This window comes from Macrosteles quadrilineatus, unplaced genomic scaffold (genome assembly GCF_028750875.1).
Source record: "Macrosteles quadrilineatus isolate MER2022 unplaced genomic scaffold, UCM_ALF_1.0 Scaffold_5__1_contigs__length_97177068, whole genome shotgun sequence".
In the NCBI taxonomy this organism is placed as follows: domain Eukaryota; kingdom Metazoa; phylum Arthropoda; class Insecta; order Hemiptera; family Cicadellidae; genus Macrosteles; species Macrosteles quadrilineatus.
In genome coordinates this window covers 41,224,674-41,247,682 of record NW_026542598.1, presented here as the reverse complement: position 1 = coordinate 41,247,682, position 23,009 = coordinate 41,224,674, and the positions used below count along the sequence as shown (strand labels likewise).

At 34.3% G+C, this 23,009-nt stretch overlaps 3 protein-coding genes across 3 annotated transcripts in view; 1 reads left to right on the top strand and 2 right to left on the bottom strand.

The window, feature by feature from the left end:
- LOC128993833 (intraflagellar transport protein 122 homolog) overlaps nucleotides 1–3,049 on the bottom strand; it is a 67,505-nt gene extending 64,456 nt beyond the window's left edge. The window contains exons 1-4 of the mRNA XM_054417881.1: nucleotides 2,886–3,049; nucleotides 1,649–1,727; nucleotides 989–1,098; nucleotides 82–202 (exon numbers count right to left, since the gene is read on the bottom strand). Of these exons, the coding sequence (XP_054273856.1) occupies nucleotides 82–202; nucleotides 989–1,098; nucleotides 1,649–1,707 (290 nt within the window). The 5' untranslated portion in view covers nucleotides 1,708–1,727; nucleotides 2,886–3,049. The remainder of the gene's footprint in view (nucleotides 1–81; nucleotides 203–988; nucleotides 1,099–1,648; nucleotides 1,728–2,885) is intronic.
- A 3,675-nt stretch (nucleotides 3,050–6,724) lies between these two features.
- Nucleotides 6,725–15,558, top strand: LOC128995063 (b(0,+)-type amino acid transporter 1-like). The gene is made up of 12 exons (XM_054419941.1): nucleotides 6,725–6,909; nucleotides 6,995–7,096; nucleotides 7,705–7,992; nucleotides 8,826–8,951; nucleotides 10,352–10,451; nucleotides 10,941–10,985; nucleotides 11,492–11,615; nucleotides 12,127–12,233; nucleotides 12,493–12,589; nucleotides 12,971–13,123; nucleotides 13,984–14,152; nucleotides 14,663–15,558. The coding sequence occupies exons 1-12, from the start codon at nucleotides 6,807–6,809 to the stop codon at nucleotides 14,728–14,730; spliced, it is 1,482 nt and encodes a 493-aa protein (XP_054275916.1). The 5' UTR covers nucleotides 6,725–6,806; the 3' UTR covers nucleotides 14,731–15,558.
- Nucleotides 15,559–17,519: 1,961 nt separating this feature from the next.
- LOC128995553 (protein yellow-like) lies at nucleotides 17,520–21,589 on the bottom strand. Its single transcript, XM_054420571.1, has 5 exons — nucleotides 21,559–21,589; nucleotides 20,819–21,022; nucleotides 20,014–20,196; nucleotides 18,554–18,944; nucleotides 17,520–17,973 (listed from the first exon to the last, which is right to left on the bottom strand). The coding sequence occupies exons 1-5, from the start codon at nucleotides 21,587–21,589 to the stop codon at nucleotides 17,520–17,522; spliced, it is 1,263 nt and encodes a 420-aa protein (XP_054276546.1).
- Between the last annotated feature and the right edge of the window lie 1,420 nt (nucleotides 21,590–23,009).

Sequence of the window (23,009 nt, the reverse complement as noted above, 5' to 3'; positions counted from 1 at the left end):
GTACTAATAGTGTCTCTAGAAATGTGAAATTTAGATACAATTAGAAAAAAAAAACGTAGATAAAATTGACAAAATGCTTACTTGTATTTCAACACACCCTCCAACTTGGATGTCCATATGATAACAGTCTTGTCAGCACTTCCTGAGGCAAACCTCTTGCCGTCTTTGGCATAGCAAACACAATACACCGAATCCTTATGACCTAAGTGGACAAATAAAATTTGTGTGGTAAACAATAATGAGGAAAACGGTAAATTAATTACTAATTTATTTTCTAGCTTCAAGTCATTAAGTTCATTATTTTTTGGGTCTGAAGTGGACATTCCACCTATTTAGACCAGCTGTAGCTAATTTTTAAAATTAAAAAAGCGTAATTTACACTCACTGAGTGCTGTTGTCAAAATTTGATTTTCACCATGCAACATTTTGGTAGGCTACTATGGTACCGCCGTATTTGATACAAAAGATAATCGGATGCTATAATATAATTATCAATAATTTTTCTTCAACTTACTCTCTGAAAAATGTCCATACTAGAAAGAAATCAACTCCTTAGCAAAAACAAAAAATATTAACTTTTCAAAAAATCCATAGTTTTCAATAAGTTATCCTATCAATTTGAATTGTTCAGTTAGTAGCTAGGTCAACAGAAATTAGTAACTGATTAACTGTGTTCATTTTCATTATAAAACTGGCTACAGCTTTGATACGGGATTGGATGTCTACTTAGCTATTAATTGTTGGTGAAGAATTTCATAGCATATTTTTCAACGTGTGTAAGAAAGCATGCTACAAGATCAATCTGTATCAATCTAGATAACATTCATACACTTACAATAAATCTGTTAGGCCTAACTCTCTTCCTCTTCATCATTGGATATTAAAGTTTATTCAAAACAATTTCCATCACCACCATTCCCATTAGCAGGTAGGCCCTTTACGTCACATTTTGGCCGTACTTCCGATCATTTCACTGTCCGATATTTACCTTTCAGTGGTTGTATCAGGGAGCCGTTGCTGGTGTCGTAGACAAGCACTCGCTGTCCTGCGGCAACAACAAGCTGTGAGCCGTCAGGGTTGAAACACAGGTCGTAAATACTGCAAAAGAAATAAAAACCGATGTGAAGTTACGAACATTTGTCACCAGTAAGAAAATATTTCAACAAGTCAAATAGTATTTATTTTGGGGAGAAAGAATAATCCAACAAAGATTGAGCAGCCAATTCATCATATGAAACTACTATACCTAATAAATTTGTAAAATTCTTTATAGCCTAGTACAGTTTTGAAAGTCACCAGTTTTCAACATAGCCTATATTACGTTGATGTTACAAGCGTAGGCCAAATTGACAATTGTATTTAGCAAAAACGCTTTTATATCCAATATTTATATTCACTGTCGGCTACCTAAAGGTTTTTTCTCTTATAGCATGCTTGATAATTGGATCGGTTAGTTCTCATCATCAAGTATTTAGTTCTGGTGGTTTTCTAGAACGGGAGTCTAGAAAAATAGTAGTAATATTAAATCGTATTTCTATAACATATCAGGTAACTTATGCTTTGTGTTTGTTTTGACTTTGTAACTGTGACTCTTTTGTCATTAAAATCATTAAGTTTATTAACCCTTCATCAATTAGAATCTACTCACCACTGTTCAACTTTATCTCTGTCTTGGACTTTATCAACCCAAGCTGGTACACATCTCATGTTGGGTTTTCAATTGAAATCTAGAAACAAAGCATAACCATAATTCCTCATTAACACCACATTTAAACCAGCTCATAAATCAATAGGTTAGGCCACCTGGATTGTTAGATTTAGGCCTAGCCGTTATTAGAGTGTTCACTGTTGGTTGATGTCTGTTTAAATTGGATAAAATTACAGGTTTTTGTCATGTAGAAATGTAGGTTAGATGGTTGTGTTGCTAGCCAAGTGGTTAAGCTTAGTGTCTCGGACTTCAGTGCAACAGCAAAATGAAACAGTCTGTGTGCGTTTTCTGGACATGGCAGCAGTTACGTTTTTTGAAGCTAGGCCCATCTCACGCACTAGTCATCCTTGTCACTTGTCGTTTCCCAACATACCCATTTCCTGCACTGTGTATATTGTTCAGATTTTATTTGAAAGTGGTACTGTGTAGTTCAAAAGTATTCCGTACAGTTACATTCATTAACAAAAGTGTGTGTAGTGTGTGTGTGTAACACCTCTATGGGACATAAGGAATTATTTCAGCACCGGGATGTGAAATACAAGTGGCTACCGTAACTTCATTGTAAATACAGTACTTAACTAATGAGGAAAATAGGATTTAATTTTGATACAGGTCATCCTAATTCATTAGAGCCGTCCTGACAACTAGAAGTTGCATGCATTGTTCAGCGTGACACCTCCTGGGACTAGGTTACAAAATAAAAGGTCACGGCCAAGAGTAGTTTATTAATGTTCTGCTGAACTTGAAAACCCTGAGGGTGGACTTCCGAATGAAAATATCGATATCGAATAATATTGTTTGGTTAGTTAGGTCCTAAGGTTAACCTAACCTAGCTAACAAAACAATTCGAATAATCCATATTTTCATTCGGTTGTTTGTGCCAACAGATACGGAAGTCTACCCAACCCCGAAAAGGCTATACTTACAGGCTACTAGAGAGTTATTTAATTAAAAATAGTAGGTTGAATGCAAGTTAAATTAATTTTTAGGTCATATTCTGAAAATTGTACAAAATTAAAGTCTGATATGATTTAAACCAGGTTTTGGCATCATGATAGCTAATCAAAAATAGCATATTTGTATTTTTACCAAGTCGTAAAATTACTTAAACCACCTAGATTTCTTGCCTAGCCTAATTACCGTCATGATTAAAATGAAAGTTAACACAATGTCTTACTTGATCAGTGATCTAATGGATTTATTAAACTATCCACATTGTATTGATAAGAATATGCTAACACAGAAACTTGGTAGTTTTTTGCAAACATATTAGTCAAAACGTCAAAATTAACAAAAAACGCAAAATCAAAACAAAGTTTGAAGTTTCACATTCTGTTTACGTTTCTTGGTTACCCGGTGACAGACGAAATGACGAAATGAGATTACAGTGTTGACAACTATACGAAAACAAAAAGTCTGACTTTCCTTCCATTGTGTTGGTAGTGACAGCATAGAAATGACAAAGTACCTAACCTTACTTCTCTTCTCTATGTTTCCTAGGGGATAAAAGGGCGCTCGTTCAAACTGCCTTAACTTATTAATCCAATTAAAAGTGAAACGGAAATAGTATTTATTAGGCCTAATATTATTTATTAACAGGAGTAGAAAGTGAGTCTTAGCCTATATTCGAGTACAGCATATTCTAGAGTTGTTTGTTTTTGAAGTTTTCTGAAAAGCAGTGTCCTGGAGAAACGCTGGATCAAACAGGCATTTTCATTTATTTATTTATCTTCTTTCTCCTTTTAGTAATTTCACCATCCTGTACTACACTACAGGTCTCAATTTGATGTGAATATCGCCTGTGTGAAGTGTTTTTTACAGAGATTATCATGGGATTCATGGACAGTGGATTTTCAATTCTTCCTTCAAATAAAATATCCTTATATTTCAGGATGAAGTCAATGTATCAACCAGTATCAATGTACAGGTATGTTTTAACCCTGCTACAACTGCTAATATGTAGGATTGCTTCAGCAGGGGTATATTGTTTTCCAGCTTCGGCTGGGTTGGTGTATTATTCTTGTATTTTTTTGCTTAATATTTTCTCACCTGAGCAGACAGGATTAGAGGTTAGTTAGAGGTTAACTGAAGAAAGGTCCGTAAAGCCCTATAAGCTACCCTCAAGAATTTTCATTTCATTACATTTCAGATCCCGAAATGCTTTGAAAAACTTTTTGTTTTTACTTTCTCTGCCCATACATACGTAGTACAGTACATGGAGAAAGTATTGTTTCCTCAACATTTTCCAGGTGGAAATAACAGAATAATAAATGAGTTTTCAGTCCCCCTGAACCCAAAAAGTGGTTTTCATAGCGACGTCTATAGTATGTGTGTGTACAGGCTACAGAGCTAAAGACTACACATGTGGCCCGATTTTCAGAGCTTTGCAAACACCGCTTTAACTATTTTAATTTGCACACTATTTTAACTTGCAAACACTGTTAAAATATGAATGCTTTTACCCCTCCAGAACAATATAATTTGCTCTAAGCAATCAATGTTTGTAAAAATCAAATGCTATTTTTGGAACTATAAAAATAGTTTTCATTTTGGCTGCACTTTACTTTACGTCCTACACTCATTCGAATGAAAATATCGATTATTTGATTGTTTCATTCGATATATCGTTTGGTTAGTTAGGTTAGGTAACCTTACCTAACTAACCAAACGATATAACTTATCGAATAATCGATATATCGATCGATATTTTCATTTGCATGAGTGCAGGACGTAAAGTAAAGTGCAGCCTTCATTTTCACAGGACATTTTATGAAGATACAAATAAAAATACTTTTTAAAATGCCACGTTTTTAAACACACTAAAAAGTATAAAATAATTTATAAAATTTTGAGAGAATAAATACTTGTAAGATTTAAAACGAAAAACGTGGGGCGCATGCTGAAACTTCACCTATTGAACTATTATGATCTATTGCATGCGCCCCACGTTTTTTGTTTTAAATCTTACAAGTATTTATTCTCTCAACATTTTATAAATTATCTTATACTTTTTAGTGCGTTTAAAAACGTGGCATTTTTAAAAAGTATTTTTATATATAAATTATTTTCTAGTTTTTAGTCTTTAATGTGTAAATATGTTAAATCTATTTTATATAGCCTCTTAATACATAAGCAAAACCCAAAACCTTATTATCTGTAATCAGATGTTTTATCTTTACTTTGAAATGATTGTTTTATATTTTTAAAATATCTTGGGAACAAAACCGAAACGGCACACGGAAGATTTCTCAGGTGCCATTTGACGTCACTAACTGCTGACCTTACTTTGAGGGAACACCAATACCGCAACGATACGGTTTCAGCCATCGGCCTCGATGGCGCAATGAATAGCGTTGCGGGCTGATAATCCGAATGATCCGGGTTCGAATCCCGCCGGCGGCACTAACTTTTTATCAACAATTTTTTCATATCAGCAAGTTTGGTTGGTTTGGTTAGGTTATGACAGTTTAATTTTATAATTAAAAGATTATAAAATTGAATTTTAGACAATTCTAATTTTATTTTATGAAAAAAACTATTTTTTAGATTAGTAAACCTTCTTTCGATTTTTCCATTATCAGCACGTTTGGTTAGTTTGGTTAGGTTATGACAGTTTAATTTAATAATAGAAAATTATAAAATTGTCTGTTTCTTCAGACGCAGCAGTAAGTGACGTCAGCAGTTAGTGACGTCAAACGGCGCCTTAGAAATCTTCCGTGTGCCCCACCGGAACAAAACCTGTACCTCTTAACCTCTGCTCTTCTAACTGTCGAATTTAAGTATTTACAGCTGACTTAAATTAATTTATATGTTTACATTCTTTTAAAATGTAAACATGGAAAATTTGGAAGCCAAAGGGGCGTAGCCCAAGGGAAATATGAAAATTAAATGATATAATATTGCATTGTCATCCGTTTGTGAGCTATGTTTCAAGTCTCTAGCCCATCGGGAACTTTTTTTAAAATTGATATCAAAATTTGTAGGAAAGCGAGCTAATAAAAACAAGCCCATGGGGCGTAGTCCAAGGGAAATATGAAAATTAAATTATATAATATTGTATTGTCATCCATTTATGAGCTATGTTTCAAATTTCAAGTCTCTAGCTCATCGGGAAGTATCAAAATTTGCAAGAAAGCGATTTAATAAAAACAAGCCCATGGGGCGTAGCCCAAGGGAAATATGAAAATTAAATGATATAATATTGCATTGTCTTCCATTTGTGAGCTATGTTTCAAGTTTCAAGTCTCTAGCTCGTCGGGAAGTTAGTATAAAATTCATTTCAAAATTTGTACCGGACAAGAAACCGAGCTAATAAAAACGTTTTAAAAAAAGTCAAAGATTAGCTTTAAATCATAATTAACAATGATTACCATTTGTATAGGCCTACAACTGTATAAGAAACCATCTTATTGTTTTGCAATTGAAAGTTTAATTACAAACAGAATAAAAAAGCACGATTAAATTTTAAAGAAATAATTTAAGATTACATGCAATTCCTCAGATAAATCATAATCATATAACCTTTGTACAGTATTTTAATTTACCAAAACCCAAGATGGCCGAGGAAGACCCTGTGTGGTAAACATAGAGTTTTTTAATAAACATGGCTTTTTACAACTGTAGATAGATAAATCATAAATTTTGTCGGCAGTCTCTTCAATGTACCAACTTTCCCAGTTATAAAACATGGACACAGTTGTTTAGGAAATGGAAAAGAAATTTAAAATTCAAAGATTTATTACTGAATAAATTTAACAGTATTTAAACTGTTTGTATAAACACAAAGTCATCATAAACGGGTAAAAAAATTTCATTCATAATCATATAATTGGTAGACGAAACTTATTTACATATACTTTACTAATATGACATGACATTTATCAGTGTTTTGGCGTTATTTCCCAGCAATTACACTATCACCTCCTCGGTTCTTCGGCCACTATTTGTTCAAGGCCTGATAGGTTATCAAGTAGTCGTTGTTTAATAGCATTTTGCTACCTTTTGCAAAGTCCCTTCTGTTCATTGTCATATTGTTATTCTAAATTAAGCCAGTATTCATGGAATACATTTTTAACACGTAAATTGTGAGTTTTTTAAAATGTTGGAGAAAAAGGAAAAATGCCCGGAAAATGGAGGAGTCGGGTTGAAACGGGAGATTGGACTGATTAGTGCAGTGAACTTTTTAATAAATTATATCATAGGTAAGATGTGTAAGGTGTTTCAACAATAGGTTATTAGTTGTATTTGTTTTGTTTCAGTTTTTATACATACTGATATTGTTTTCAGCCTCTGGAATATTCATCACGCCAGGAAAGTTGTTGGCAGAATGTGGATCTGTCGGGATGATGTTGACTATGTGGGTCTTGTGTGGATTTATTGCATTCTTGTGTGAGTTTTTTACTTTTGAAATTATGTAAGAATTTACTAATAAAATGATTTTATTTTTATTTTAATTTAATAGCAAAATTATAAACCTTAAGTGTAAATAGTATTAGGCCTAATTTTGTTGAATCTTACCTCAATTTCTTTTTGTCTGTCGGTGAAACCATAGATAAAATATACTCAGTCTATGGTGAAACCTACTTATAATGGCAATAATTTATTCTTAGAAAACTAGAGTTCTGATCTGAGGCTATTTATATTTTATAAAAAACACACTTAATTAATATGCTTGTAGCAGCAAACCTAGGTACTCGTTAAACCTAATGTTATTTAAATAGATTTAATTGAAACCAATTCAGACAAATGGAAATTCGCTTAATCGGCAGGTTTGCTGCGGCGGGGGTATTTTGCACTTTAATTTAAATTTAAGAGGTGTTAACAGTTAGTTAGTTTGTATAGTATAATGAGAAAATTTAGTCCTAGATACCTCAAAACAACATAATTAAATTTTAGATAGACTCAACCTATTTTTTAAAAATAGTTTTATTTACTTTCTATAATGCCGCTTTCGCATTTGAAACAATAAAACGTATTGTCACCTTCTGTTTCATCAGCATGTTTACCGTTCGGAGAGCTCAGTACTGTGGTGCCAAAGTCCGGCAGTATCTACATCTACCTCCACGAAGCATTCAAAGGGTTCCATCCATTCTTCGGTGGACTTCCCTCGTTCGTCTACTTCTGGGTGTCTTACATCATCGTGATGCCAGCCTCGGCAGCCCTGAGCGCAATGTTGTTTGCGGAGTACTCGGTGATCATCATCCGACTTATCTGGCACGAGGATTGCCTCCGAGATGAAAACGCTTGTCTTCGTGCAAAGTATTTTTTGGGAGGTGGTGCTTTAGGTGGGTTTGAAAAAGATTTTGTTAGATATTGATTGATATTTGGCAACTATGTTTCATTTCCAAAAATGTGGAACTTAGGTTCCAAAATGTGTTAAGTTAAGGTTTTAACTACAATTAGCTGTATGAGCAGTTTATACGACTACTGTTTCCAATTGGGATGGGCATGCAGATTGGCATTTTTAACCCTAATACACAGTAGTGTGGTAGAGCAGGAATGCAAGGGAACAGTGTTCCCACTCAGCCTTTTAAAATTTTTTTTGTCCAATCGTTTTTTTTTTTTTTTTGTTATGCACAAGCTCTTGATTGTTTTTTACATTACTTCAGGCTAGTACCTAGGGGTTGCGGCATTATCACTTAGATAAAGTCCATTGGTGGATTTGAACCCGGGGCCTGAGGGACCGAAGTCCCTCGCTCTAACCACTAGACCAGCTCGCTCCCCCCAGTTTTTTCCAATAGTCCTATATATTAATCATATACCTTAGTCAGTTCCGATGGTGAGCATTCCCACACTGAACATTTTACGACTCTCTGCTAATATGAGTGAGGGATGAGCTTATACTTATACATCATATAACACAGATATTTGTTTATTGATTCTTTAGAGAATAGATTATTATTCTTCAGAGTTTAACTTCTTCATAGAGTATATTGAAGTAGGAGTATGTTTCCATAAGGCTCTACACTCTCAGGGACTCTTATTTTCCTAAGTAAGATATCTCCTGAAAAATAGAAAAGAAACTGATTTTCTAAGTTTCCATGTTTATTTACTCCATTTTTCACTCCCTCATTCAACATAGCACATTAAATTTTAAAAATCTGAATTTATTTTTCAGTTTTGATTGGTGTTGTTAACTGTATCAGTGTCAAGTTGTACATCAAATCACAAGACATTCTTACATATATTAAGATGAGCTGCATCGTGTTCATCATCGGCTGTGGATTCTACATGTCTGCTTCAGGTGTGCATTGTATAAATTACAATACTTTAAACACTATTGACTACAAAATAACTAAAAGAATACTGCAGTTTGGTTCCTTGTATTTGTTTTATAGGTATTTGATTATGAAATCATAGGATAACTCTTTTGCTGAAAAAATGAATAAGAACTCAGAACTTTTATTCACCATTAATTAGTTTTTTGGAAGTCAAGAGTTTTATTGTCGTTGGCCTTTCTTTGTAAAAAGGAATAGATGTAAGTAAAATCACTTGGCTTTGGAATACATTGGGGAAGTATGAATGGATTCACAACTAACTTAAATAAGAGCTCCAGGCGGTTGAAAGCACTCATTAAGTTCACAACTCGGTAGAAGTTTTTCTTCTTCCTTCTGAAGAAACTCTGCTTGTAGTGGCGAAATATCAAGTTAATTGCGTTTTGAGCTTTTTGTGTGCTTTCACCTACAGAACTCATTTCATAGGTACTTTAAGTTATTTTTGTATTTATTCCTTCCTTCTTGATGCATTGCTTTCACCATTAATTGTATTGCAATGTGAAATAAGTTTTGGCGTATAATATTTAAAACGAATAGTTGATAAAAGACACCCTAAGATAAATTCTTATAATAAAGAAATTCCTAAGGGATTTTGCGTTACAGTCATTTGCAGGAAATGAATCTCGCCATTCACGATGAGATATATTTATCTACAGTAGAACCCCTTATATCCGGCCACCACGGGACCAAGCCCCTGGCCGGATAACGATTTGGCCGGATAAACCAACCTACTATGAAAATGACAATTTATACCTAATAATAATAGGTAATCAATATATGCAATCAAAAGTATCATTTAATTCTGTTCTGGGATCATTTTTAGAAAAATAAACATGTTTGTAAAAAGAAAAAAAAAATATTTGTACGTTTAAGTCATTAAGTAATGAATGTACAAATATTATGATTCCAGGTAACAAACCCTATTAAATGGAGGTAAAAATGACAATAAATTGTACTTGAAGATAATAGGACTTAAATGGTACATGCATTTCTACTCTACATTCTTATTTTGTGAAATACAAAAATTAATGTATTGTACTGTACTAACCCCACTTTGGAAATAATCAACCAACTGATCAGAGGTTAGGCCTTCTAGCTCAACTGAGTATAGTGACTCAGCAAATAAATGTATATACAAACAGATAAGTAAAGAGAACAATTTATTTTATGACTTGAGCGGTCACAAAGACTAGTGCTTGCATCTAAACGTCCGTAAGCTGTGAGAAAAACATTTTGATAATGGCTTCTTGAAGGGGCCGGATAAACAGAGGACCGGTAAAACCAAGGCCGGATATGAGGGGTTCTACTGTAATAATTGTTTGTGATCAGGGAAATTTTTAGTGGTGAAACATGTTTATGTATTTTTCAGGCAAGGCGAAAGATTACGACTCCAGTTTTACTGGGACACATCTATCCATAAAGAGATTAACGCAGGCATTGTACTTTGGGCTTTACGCTTATGATGGCGGGTATGACACCAAATCACACTTAATTTATAATGTACTATACAAAATGTTTTAAAACTTTTGTCACAAACTTCAGAAAACTATTCCTTTGTAAGGCCATGGACAACAGAGTATGGGTTTGCCAATCTTTATGATCTATTTACATTCGTTTGTTTAAGATGGGGTACTTATTTGAAAAAAGTATATTTAGAAACTATTGGATGGACATCAATGCAAAAATATATCTTCTTTATAAATCACAGTTTTTAGAAGAAGAAATGTTTTTGATTGATTCAGTCAGGGCTCTTCCTCACTGCCGCCTTAAATTTTCCATGTAAAACTTATGGACAAGTAACTAACTTAATTCTATAAACTAGTAAAAAATCCAATTAATTTTTTATGCATTTGTGAAATCAAATTTTGTAACATAACTTTCCTACTAAGCATTTTTTTTTTCAACTTAACCTGCTTTTTTTATAAACTGTACTTAATAACACTTTTTCGTGTTTTCAGATGGGCTATAACAGGTATTACTGAGGAATTGAAGAACCCAGAAAAGTGAGTATTATTTGTGAACGTTACAAGTGTGCAAAATGGCACTTTGCTGCACATGAGCGAAATGTTTACGTATGAGCCGCAGGCGAGACTATAAAGTATAGAAATAATTCTTTCAAACACTAAACAACATGTTTTAGGTTAGGTTAAATCCAAGCTGAACGAAATGGGAAACACTGAAACAATCGTAGTCGTAGTATCTAAGTGTTGCCAACTTATTTTCAAGCGTACACGTATTACGTGCCTAATAAAAGCACCCTGTTTTGCGTTGTTGGGTTTGAATAACTGGAGTGCGGCAAAAGAAAATTAGTACGCAAAAGTAAAGTGAGTGGGGCAAAAGTAAGTAAAGGCAGCAATTTTGATAATTCTCAGCTGTTGAGCTATGTTGTAATGGTAGGATCAAAACGTGGGGATATATTTCTTCCCCTAAAAGCACCTAAATTTTGTGAATGGAGGATAGTACCAAATTTGTGAGATATATTTTTGACTTTTGTGTCTTGATTTTTCAGAAACATCGTGTTTAGTATCCTGATAGCTCTCACAATATCTACTGTCACTTACCTCTGCTTGAACCTGACATTCTTGACGGCGCTGACACCGGAGCAGATGTCAGATGCAACGACTGTCATTGCTGTGAGTACAAAGCTTTCCACGCTTCTCTATAATAGATAATTGAAAGGGTAGAAGCTTTGATTATTGATAGAGAAATTCTTTCTTGTGGTGAAGTTGTAGCAATAGTTTTAGAAGAAAATGTAACGTAGTCAAATCGATTACACTGACAGAATTCACTGATGTAATTATTACTGATTCTGTTGAATACTTCAGATTTTAAACAAACCAAACTGAAAGAAAACTTATTGTTGACTGCAATATATTTTATGTAACATCAACTATCACAGTAACAAGAACTACGTGGCAAATATGGTTTTAGACTGTGTAATACTGAGTGTGGCTCATTCAATTATGTTCTTTTTAATACACAAGGCAACAGCTGGTCCATATGTATAGATGAGATTTGATGGGCTTTCTATCCCTCCCATCCCCCCCCCCACCCCTTGGACCACCACTGATGAACTTATATCAACACTTCTTACCCATTTTAAAAAAATGGTGTGGTTCCATTTTCAAGAAATGTATTTTTCAGGACTTCACCCATGAAATGTTTGGTCCGAGTGGTGGAGGTATAGCCGCAGGAATCATCTGTCTTTGTCTGCTTACCAGCATTATGTCCAACGTTTTCTACTCGTCGAGGTAGCACTTTAGTAGAGCACTAGTAATATTGTAAATAATTCATTCCTTGCTTAGTTATGTCACAAAGCCAAAAAGTCAGTAATTACTAATTAGTCATGAACCTGCTAATTAGCCAATTATTTCTTTGTTTTAAGTTCATTTAATGTGATGGATGGTGGGCTTATGGTGTGTGTGAGGGATTAACCATAATTTTTCGTTATATTTGTTGCTATCACTAACCAAATTTATTTTAGTACTGTTTTGAAAACCTTTTTTACAGAATAGGATATGTCGCTGCAAGAGAAGGTCATGTTTTTGAATTTCTATGCTACATTCACAAGAAACTTCAGACACCGGCCCCTGCGGTAATATGTCAGGTAAGTTGATGACTTTTTCAGCAACATGAGGCATAGGCTCATGCTTAAGTGTCTTCTGATGTAGTATATTGACAAAAAACCTATTTTTTGTTTCCGACATTACAAATTTACTTAAAAAATGTCAAATTTACAACAAGCTATGATCAAAATTACTAGCTTCAACATAATACTAGATTACAGCTTAAAATATATTTTACATTTCGCTTATTGGGTCTGATGATGATTGGAGTGTCCAATCGAAATCGATCACCACTTGCCATCTTTTGTATATTTACCGTCTTGTGAGTAACAGTATAAGCGTAAATATATGTTTTAAGTGTTAAAAGATGTATCTTTATTTACTTTCCGTAAAATATATTTTATGTTGTGTTTGATTTTCAGATTGTACTGTCCCTCATATATTTCTTTGTTGGAGGAAACATCACATTACTCGTCGACATGTGTGGATTTTTCATGTGGATGTCCTACGGAATCACAATGGTAGCTCTGTTTGTCTTAAGGAGTAAATTGCCAGACGCATACCGTCCCTTCAGGGTAGGTTGTTGCGTTACACTCAGTTGATGAAAATCTAAAGATAAGTTTAACTTATCGTTTTATCCATTAACGTCATATTAAAAAGTCTTGAGCTAAGAACTTCTTCTTGTTGAAATGATAAATGAAATCAGCTGATTCAAATAATTAATTATACTATTCACAAATATTAGAAGAGAACCGGTATGGATCGTAAACATAAACAAATGACCGGACTGGCATGAATGAATCCTTTACTAATAACATTGGTTTGGACAGTTCCGTTGAAGTAATGTTAAATAATGTTTACTTTCAGGCTAGTGACATAATTTGTTTATGTTTATGATCCATACCGTTTCTGTTCCAATATTCAAGATACGACCTCAAACTTCTTTGTTCACTTAGCTCCCTCCAACTGTTAGAAAATTGTAAATAATACTTTCCTCAGCACAGTATCATCTTGCATCAGGTATAAATAGTATTTTAAGTCCATAAATGCTCAGAACTAATTTTTAATGGGCACATATTAGAAATCTGATACTTTTTGTGATGATTGACCACTAACTTACGTATTAAGTTTGAATTCAATCACTGTAAGGGCTCAAATATGAAGGCCATAGTCTCTTTTTAAACATGAACTTACTTAGTCTTGCCTCATCCTTCATGCTGTCGAGGAGCATTGGTTTGGCACCAAAAACTATGAGCTGAATCGGTTTTTAATTTGACACAAACTAGAAACTACAATGTACTTTCAATCCTTTTCCTATCCCTACAAAGCTATCTAATGCCAGTATAAATGTACAACTTTTCAGTAAAGGAAGCAGGGCCTAAATTTTCTAGAGCTTAATCCACTTCAAATTTTTTTTCACATATTTTTTTAACAGGTTCCATCAGCCATCCCGATCCTTGTCGGCGCAGTGTCTGTGTTCCTCGTTGTGGAATCAATCATGATAATAGACATCGTTCTTCTTTTGGTATTTGCTGCTCTCGTAGCATTCATAGTCTTTGTTTACTACATCTTCATCTACAGGGCTTTCAAAATCGAATCTCTGAGTGAGTATACCTATGCCTTTTACTATTGATACTTCTGTTATTGACAAAATAAGTACTATTGCATTCAAGCATCTCTCTCTATGCAATGAAGAATGTCCTGCTCCTTAACTGGAACATAACTATACTCTGTTCAAAAAATTTAGGTGGTTTATGGGAAGAAATCTACCTTCTCCACTTGAACCTACCTTTAAAAATAATAGCTTAACAGCTGAGGTTTGCCAAAATAAATCAGCTGCGTCATAAGTAAAAAAAAGTAGTGAAGAAACTTCCCTTCAAACCGCCTAAATTGTGAACAAAGTTTAATTCAAGGTCTGTCTAATTGAATCAAAAGCTTTTGAGAGATTAAAAAAAAACTAAATACCACTGAGATTTGTTTTGTTGCCTGGATGAAGTGACTAAAATAATTTATTCGTATCCATCGTGAATTCCCGAAGGACGGGAAACCTTTTGAGAATTGTGTTCATTGATATTTTTGAGTAAAGCAAATGAAACAGTTTTCTTTTGTTACAGATAAATGGCAGAAAAAAGTACAAAACTCTTTGTCTCTGGTGCCTCCAGCCGGAGAACTTAAACTATAACTTCTACAAACATTCCACTTTTCTGTGACCTATCTTTATATAGAGAATATTTGTATATCTTATACTACTTTAAGGAACAAATAACGAAGAAATGCTAAAGTAGGTATTGTTTATAGCTGCAGATTTGTAGGAACAATAATTGTCTATGGGTAGAAGGGAAAAAGAGGGATGGTGGAGGATAGAAAAGCAGGGGGTCAAACTCCCTATAAGGGATGTTGTGACTACTCATGTTCTAGAAATTGAGTAATGATTATAATAAAAACTATTTGAACTATATAAACAGACAAAATTGTAAGTTATTAAAAATAAATCCGTAAAATAATTTGTATCCTATATTTTGGATACTCATCTTTATCTCATCTACAGAATAAGGGTGGCCAAAATTGACCTGCTAACGGTTACATTATCACCATAAGTTTAGTCTGATTCTATTGCAAGACTAAAACACAAGTTGCCCTAAAATTTGATGTTGTTTGAACTGTTTGTTGTAAAACTGTGTTGGCATACAAGTTAAGAAATAGGTAGGTACTGTACATATGTAAAAAACGTGTAGCACCCTACCATCTACCTGTTAAAATAATTCAGTTACAAGTTCTGTGATATCTGTGACGTGTTTTATTCTATGGTATTTTCACAGTGGAGAAGAATTCTTTTTAGATAATAGGGCCTACAGTACTTATTATTATTTCAGAGTAGAATGTATTTATTTTGTGATTTTTATTCGTAACTAGACATAAGGAATATTTTTTTTAGGGGAAAGGTTGATTCTTGCCCTCCTGTATTGTTGATTTGAAATGTAACTTTTTGAAGAATCAAGTTAAATAATAACAATTTACTCATCCATGGCTGACCAATATTCTTTTATTCCTAAAGATTTTCCTCCATTGTTATTTTAAAAGTAGTTTGATCAGAATTTTCGATTGCAATTTCTTCATAGTGACATTATTCACTATAAATAATTAAATTTTCATATATTAACAATTAATTAAATTACATGTTTTACAAACAAAACATGAAAAGTGATTGAATGAATTCAATCGGATTGCGCTTACAACTGACATTGACATGTTCATTGTTCAATATTACAAGTGGGACAACGTTTACTGTGACAATGCCAAACAAATGCCTTCTTGAGATAAAATCTATTTTTCTTTAATCTCGTTTATGCTTTTTTTGGTCTTGATAAAAAAATTTTGTATAAGAACTATATGGTCATTCTTTTGTTATTAATACACCATTGGTATTGCAAGAAATAATTTCAAGTTTTGTAATATTACTTATGTATTTTATAGAATTACAGAAAAAATTAAAATTGTCTAATTTAACTGAGTTTTCAAAGTTTTTGTAGTTTTTTATGTAAAAATTTTAGTGACATCCAGAGGAATTCTCGGATTTGTTCTAAAGTGGATTGTATTTCAAACCTTTTCTCACGCCGTTTTCTCGAAATAAACACTCTTCAGCATTATTCCTCAATAGAGGGCTACTGTTGTATCATGTTGAATGTGCCGAGCGAGGAGTTCAATCCTGATAAGACGCAGGTTGTTCCGAGGACTCGGAGAACGCAATCATTGGATGATGAAGTCAGATCCATCCACTTTGAGAGAGAACTGTCGTTCGTTAGTGCTGTCAACTTCATCCTCAACTATGTCATAGGTAATGTAACAGTTTGTATTCTATAGGTTAGTGGTTGTAGTGCTTGCCTTACAATCAAACGGTTGCTGGTTCGATCCTGTGAAAAGTGAGTACCTTTTTATAGGGTATGAAACTAATGAAACTATAGACACACAGTTGTCCTTGACCTTTGAGCTTTAAATAAATAGTCATGACTAATAAAACAGCTCTGGTTTTAGTCAGTAAAAAAGTTAAATACCCCCGCCGCAGCAAACCTGCAGACTAAGCGAATTTCCATTTGCCTGATTGGATTTACACTAAAATTCCTCCTTAAAAACATCACATTTATTCCCTATTAAATAACATAAGTTTAACGAGTACTTAGGTTTGCTGCAACAGGGAGGGTAAAAAGCTGTTTTTTTTTGTAAAATGTTATAGTTTAGTATGAAATGAATGCATTTTCCAAATTTTATCAAAATATGTTCATACGCAAGCAACCAACAACAGTTTACTTATTCTCCATAAGAATAACATGGGAATTTTAAATTTACAGATTTTTGGGATTTTCTCCGTAACCATTAGGCGCATAACAACGCTTCAATATACTAAATTATTTTTTTTTAAGCTCTACAAAATGGTTTGGAAAGAAATTGCTAAATTTTAAGTTTTTAGGGTCAAAAATGGGAAAAAGAAATTTTTACCCCATAAAACCCCCATAAATCCCCCCATAAAGTTTCCATGGTCCAATCATGCTGGTTCGCGAACTCGTTCGAATAAACGTAGATTTAAACGTTTGTACCAAATTTCATAAAAATCGGATGATTTTTGCTCGAGTTATCGCGCTAACGGTCACATATATAAATAAATATATATATATATGAATTTGAGCGGATGGTGATTTTGGCCTCTAGGGACCTCAAAACAAAAAAGTAAATTGGTCCCGGGTCCAGGTCTTACCATGAGTACTACGGTAATAGCTTATTCCCTATATGGGAAATTCGCTAAAAGGCATCTCGCTCTATTCTACACTTATTAATTATTAACTCATATTTTGGTTAAAATACACACTTAGTTGGTGTACCCATCTCAATTGGTAATAATAATAATGATTTGGTACATGATTTAATTACCCTGCATAAACCATTATTTACATAAACATACACTTTTTACACTAACAGTCACACATAGAGTCCCTGGTCCAAAGATGGCGTAAGCCTATACTCGGGTAAGGACGGATCACAAACAGTCCCGGCGATGAGTGGTTCAATCGGAGAGAAGAAAACACGAAAATTGTAATCTGTGTAGTTCAAGCTGGAGAAGAGATGAACAGGCATTCTGTCTGAGATCACCCACAAAGTTCGTAAACTGTCTACTCTGATATCACTGGGAAATATCAACTTTTCCTCGTCATTCATCAAAGTGAGTAAATTCTCTTTGCGGTAAGGTTTGGAGGAGTCCCAGCATGCAACAGAGGACTTGTCTATGGAGTTGTAGAACAAGACTCCGTGATCATCCATTACGTGAGTGGAGACATGGCCGGCCGAACCTCTGTTTGGCAGGAGGTAGAAGTCTCGGAAACTGTTGTCAACTTTGGTCTTGTTCTGAAGAACTTTGGTGGAAACGTAAAAATCCCTAAAAAATTAGCTTTGTTACTCATTTTTACATACTCAGTATTAAGAGACAGTATAATTTGTATACTTGTGCATAAAGCTAAGCTAATTAATGGATTTATCACAAAATATACAGTTTTAAAATAATAACTAATACTGTATACCAATTTTTGGATGAACGACTCTTCAAAATTCACCTATTTGAATAGATTATTGCTGGATGCTATTTTAGGTGTAAGGGAGAAGACACTAGCGCAATACTTATTCACTAGAATTTATGTTGTTTCATTGTTGTGGTTTCATGTTGATTCATTGTTGTTTTTGTTAGAAACAACATGAATTCTAGTGAAACTGAATACAAGTTTATTTTATATATATATGCAGTTCTGGATTTTAAGATGACATAAACTAAAACAATGCAAAAGCTACTATTGTAGACGTCTTTGAACCAAAATATAGTAGTCTTTAAATTCAATTATATATTATATAATAACGATTATAAAAAAAAAACAGGTTATCCGAAACAGCTCCACCTCTTTTATTTTGGTTAAGGTTTTAATGTGGATCTAGAACAATTGTGAATCTACGTGAAGACCGCTAACCTGTAGCTGGAGAGTGGATGAAAGAAGAGCGTCTTAAACCCGTTGGAGTGGGGAGGACTCAAAGCCAGCCCAAACACTCCCTCGTTGCTCCATTGGTAGTTGACTCCTCCGACCGTGTAGTCACCTGCCAGGGGGTCAGGCATGAAGTAGCCATGTTGGAACCGCCAGGAGTCGTTGGCCTGCCAGGAGTAGACTATGAGACCGTAGCCTAGAGCGTCGGCCAGGTAGAGATATGAGTTCTCACAAGAATCACCGACGTCCACTACCAGGTTGGGGATGAAGGAGTTGCTGTTGGTATCGTCCTTCCTCAGGTTGTACTTCCTCAGTCTAGTGTTTGTGTGGAGATCGAACACATGGATGGCGAGAGGACACAGCTGCTTGGTTGAGTTACCTGCAAATCATATGATTATGAAGCAACACTTGGTTCATAAGCTACATTTGTAACCATTTACAGATTTGGACTGTTCCCTTCCAAAAACTTTAAAAATGACAAAGGCGTAGAGGTAGAGGTACACAATAAATTATGTGCTTTTGGTACTGTAGTACTATATGGCCCTGATCAAAGATTAAGATTCTTTGTTACAGTGTAGCTTTTTTACAGGGTGTCACAATAGTATATTTCGTACCTAGGGCCGAAAATTAGGTTTTGCCGGCTCGAGATAGTTTTTAAGTTCGAGACGAAGTCGAGAACTTAAATCGATCGAGAGCCGCAAAACCATTTCGGTCCGTGGTACGAACGCTATTTTTCACCACACTATACCCTATTACCACTATTCACCACAATAATAATGCACACTGATAGTCAACACAACTACAACTTTAAGGTTATGTGAAGAAATAATTTGAGGAATCAGCAAAAATAAAAATATATAGTTGCTAGGCAACGGTGACAATAACACAATTCTATTGAAATGCTATGGATTTTGATTATGTATTTAAAATGCATTCATGTTTTAAGTAAGTAAGCGGACAGCTGATTTTGCGGCCCCGGCCTGTAAAAACCTGCTCGGTCCCCAAATTATGGACAGCTGGCATCGCCAGCAAAACGTAACTTTCGGCCACCAATTAACGTATGTAATACAGCCAAAAACATGATAGTGTGGTGAAAACGTATTTTAAACAGCCCACCTGGGTGCTGAGGGAAAACAATAATTATTTTACTGTGGCTGAATTTTGCTTGTGTCTATGTTGTTGTTTTGTCTATGTACGTCTGGGGGAGGCGGCCATCTTGATTTTTCTTTAGCCAAAGGTGGCAACTTTAATTCACCTATTAAATATTTAACCCTTTAACCTTAAAAAAAGAGCAAACACATTCTTCTAATAAACAAATACTCAGTAAACAAAGATAATTAAAAATAAAATAAATTAAATCTAAAGATATCAGCACTGTCGGATTGAAAATCCAAAAAACAGTTTACTTGATGCTCTTGAGGTAGATTTTGGCTATATTGTAGACTTACCCAGACCCACGGCCCCGGAGTCCAGCACCCAGAGTCGGTCACAGCGGTCCACCCGTACCCGGTACGTGGTGGTAAGCCCTTCACAGTCTCCCTCACGGTTAGTCGCCCAGTCGGGGTAGGGTCGAAGTTTGGGTGAAGTGTCCGGAGTTGACAAATCAACATAGTTCAATGTTGATGGCACTCCTGAAAGAAGTCGTGGTTGGGTGATTAGAAACTGAAGTTGTGTACGATTTCTTAATGACAGTGACATTTTATTGTGTATAGTGTAGAGATAAGTTGTGTTCTTGGGGAAGATGGACTATCACTCTCACGTATGCCTGTGAAAATCCTTCCTTGTATGCTAGTTAGTTTAAAATGTTACGGTACATGATTTTTTTTTTAAATCAGGTAAAGCAAATCCCATATAAGTTTAACTGGTTTCATTAGTGTTTTTTAGATTTACAAAACTAGCATTAGCCAAGAAACATATCGTTTTTACTTTTCTTATCAATGTTTTTGCCTGATGAATCACAAAATAAGTTTAGCAAATACTATAATATGTTGTCACCTTCAAATCTGGATGTTGCTGATATGATCCCGAGCAGATAGATTCTTTACACAACACAGATATCAGTCTTTGGCTAACATTTAACAATGCTGTCTAACAAAATTTCTACTTCAGATGAAGAACTAGACCAGGTTTTGGACATTGCAAGAAGTTTACAAAACGACAATGAATGAGGAAAACACAAAAAGACACCAAGCACAAAACACTAAGAGACTTAAAATGTTTCTGAAACAAATTAGAATGGTTTGTCTGACTAACCTTCTCGCCATCTTGGGACGGTGATGAAGAGCTTGTTGCGCCACACCTCGATGCCCACGGGGAGGTTGTTCTCTGGCTGGAACAGCTTCTGACTTAGAGCTGCCTCCGCAACCCAATCCTCCCCGAAGTCAAAATCCAATGATTTCCACGCAAATCTCTCCACAAAAGTCGATTGTTCTCCAAGAACAGTGTTACAAATAGAAACTGGAAAACATGTTGAATGCTGTTGTCATACATTCCTAGAATATGGGAATACAAACTAATGTTTTTTTTTTCATTTCAGCAAAATCTAGCATTATAAACAAAATGTGGTTCCTGTGTGTTTTTTTTAAGGTAAAGCAAAAACTGAAATTAAAATAGTTAAGGAGTCAAAAAGCCATTGACAACAATCAATAAACTATGTTGATGATGTAGAGTCTCATAAATTATTAAGTTTAAGTAATTATAAAGTTTTTAGTGTGCCTCCAAGAACTAAAAAAAATGTGTTTTAATGTCACATCTTTATACTGTAGTACAGTTTTCATTGAGTGAGCAACTAAGCGTTTGTTTATTTATTTATTTATTTATTTCCCACGGTTAAACCAATTTTACAAATTTTTCTACATCAAGATGATAATACAATAACAATAACAATAATAAACAATAACAGTAACAAGAATAACAATTTACAATTCTATTTAAAAAAATAGAATGGTGCGTTTAGAAAAATAAATAAAAAATAAATGCGTCTCACTACATACCGACAAAAATGACAACCAAACATCCATCCATTTCCAACGTCTGGGTGTTATTTCAGATGATGCGTTCACTTATAAATGAATTCTCACTAAGGTCATTTGGTTTTGCTCAAGTTTCACGGTTCACTAAATACCACAGCAGCCACCGTAGCATGGTGTGGTCAACCACAGTTTGTCCCTGCTTTAATCGACTGAGTTTGATGAAGTGAATATTTTTTTACGATTGTTCAAATATTTACTTCATTAAACTCAGTGATAAATAGTATTTTTAGCTATTGCAACGGTTAAATTAATAAAATAGAATTACTATCCTAATTTCTGACATCATAATAATTGAAAACCCCTAGTCTAAGTAAAAATAATTACAGTAATTTAAAATATGTAATGTGTCATTATCCACTTAATTCAAAACATAATCATCTCCTAAGGGCAGGAATCTCAATTAAAGGGCTGTTGTTAATTACATTAAAATATTGAAGAAACATCAGCTGTTAGATTTGAGTTTGTTTGTTTACTTTTCCTCAAGGTAACCTTATATTCTACCATGGATTTCTTAATTGCATCAAAAGAAGTGACAGTAAGTTTTTCTTATAATGTGGAATAGTGTTCAAACCTTTGAATTATTAGTTTTAGTTTAGTTATATATATTTGAAACACAACAATTGGGGGTGCGGACAAATGTTGTGTATACAATTAAGTGACTTGGGGGGGAAAAATGTATCTGTAGAGCATATAATTAATTTACATAAAAAACAAGGGCTTAATCAACTAGCAGTTGCATTGAACAAGGTGGCGAAGAATCACCATATCTTCTATGTGTTTTCTCCCCATGGCGAGGCACGGGCAGAACAACTAGTTGAAATAAAGCTAACAACTACTGTTAAGCTCTTGTATGTGCGTTACCATTGACGTTTTCCATTTTGATGTTTCAGGAGTTGGTATATTTTCAAGCCCAGGTACTATACTCGGCGAGTGTGGCTCTGTTGGGATGAGTTTTGTCATGTGGTTTATTTGTAGTCTCATCATGCTTCTCAGTAAGTAAAAGCAGGTATACTTTGTGTTACTAATTATTATCATTACCTATGCTTTGTAACGGGGAATTGACTTTTGCGTTAAAATGTCATGAAAGCCATTGTTTAGTAACCTAAGAATCACTACTGGTTTTAGAACACTATAAATATGATGTAAAATCAACAGCAATATAAAATTTGTTTTATATAAACTAGCTGTTACCCACGGGCTTCACCCCGTTCCCGTTTGACTTCTAAGTATTAATAAAACTATTGAATGGTTAAGTTAAGCTGAAATAACCAAAACCAAAACAGAATACAGTAATACAAATAAATAATCACACCTGATTTTAATAAGATAAGAAATTTAAAGAATAACAAACAAATAAGAGTGCAGCTGAGGTACTTTTGACATTAGGTAATATGAAAAGTTCCCTTTAGAAA

What these genes read in the sequence shown, in the direction of transcription:
- LOC128995553 (XM_054420571.1), bottom strand. Translation starts at nt 21,589, where the DNA reads ATGGATGGATGTTTGGTTGTCATTTTTGTCG. An exon ending in TTTGGTTGTCATTTTTGTCG is followed by an intron (nt 21,023 to 21,558) that starts GTATGTAGTGAG and finishes CATGTTTTCCAG; the next exon opens with TTTCTATTTGTAACACTGTT. An exon ending in CTCCGGGGCCGTGGGTCTGG is followed by an intron (nt 18,945 to 20,013) that starts GTAAGTCTACAA and finishes TATGATTTGCAG; the next exon opens with GTAACTCAACCAAGCAGCTG.
- LOC128995063 (XM_054419941.1), top strand. Translation starts at nt 6,807, where the DNA reads ATGTTGGAGAAAAAGGAAAAATGCCCGGAAAATGGAGGAGTCGGGTTG. An exon ending in CTTTACGCTTATGATGGCGG is followed by an intron (nt 10,452 to 10,940) that starts GTATGACACCAA and finishes TCGTGTTTTCAG; the next exon opens with ATGGGCTATAACAGGTATTA. An exon ending in ATGCAACGACTGTCATTGCT is followed by an intron (nt 11,616 to 12,126) that starts GTGAGTACAAAG and finishes TGTATTTTTCAG; the next exon opens with GACTTCACCCATGAAATGTT.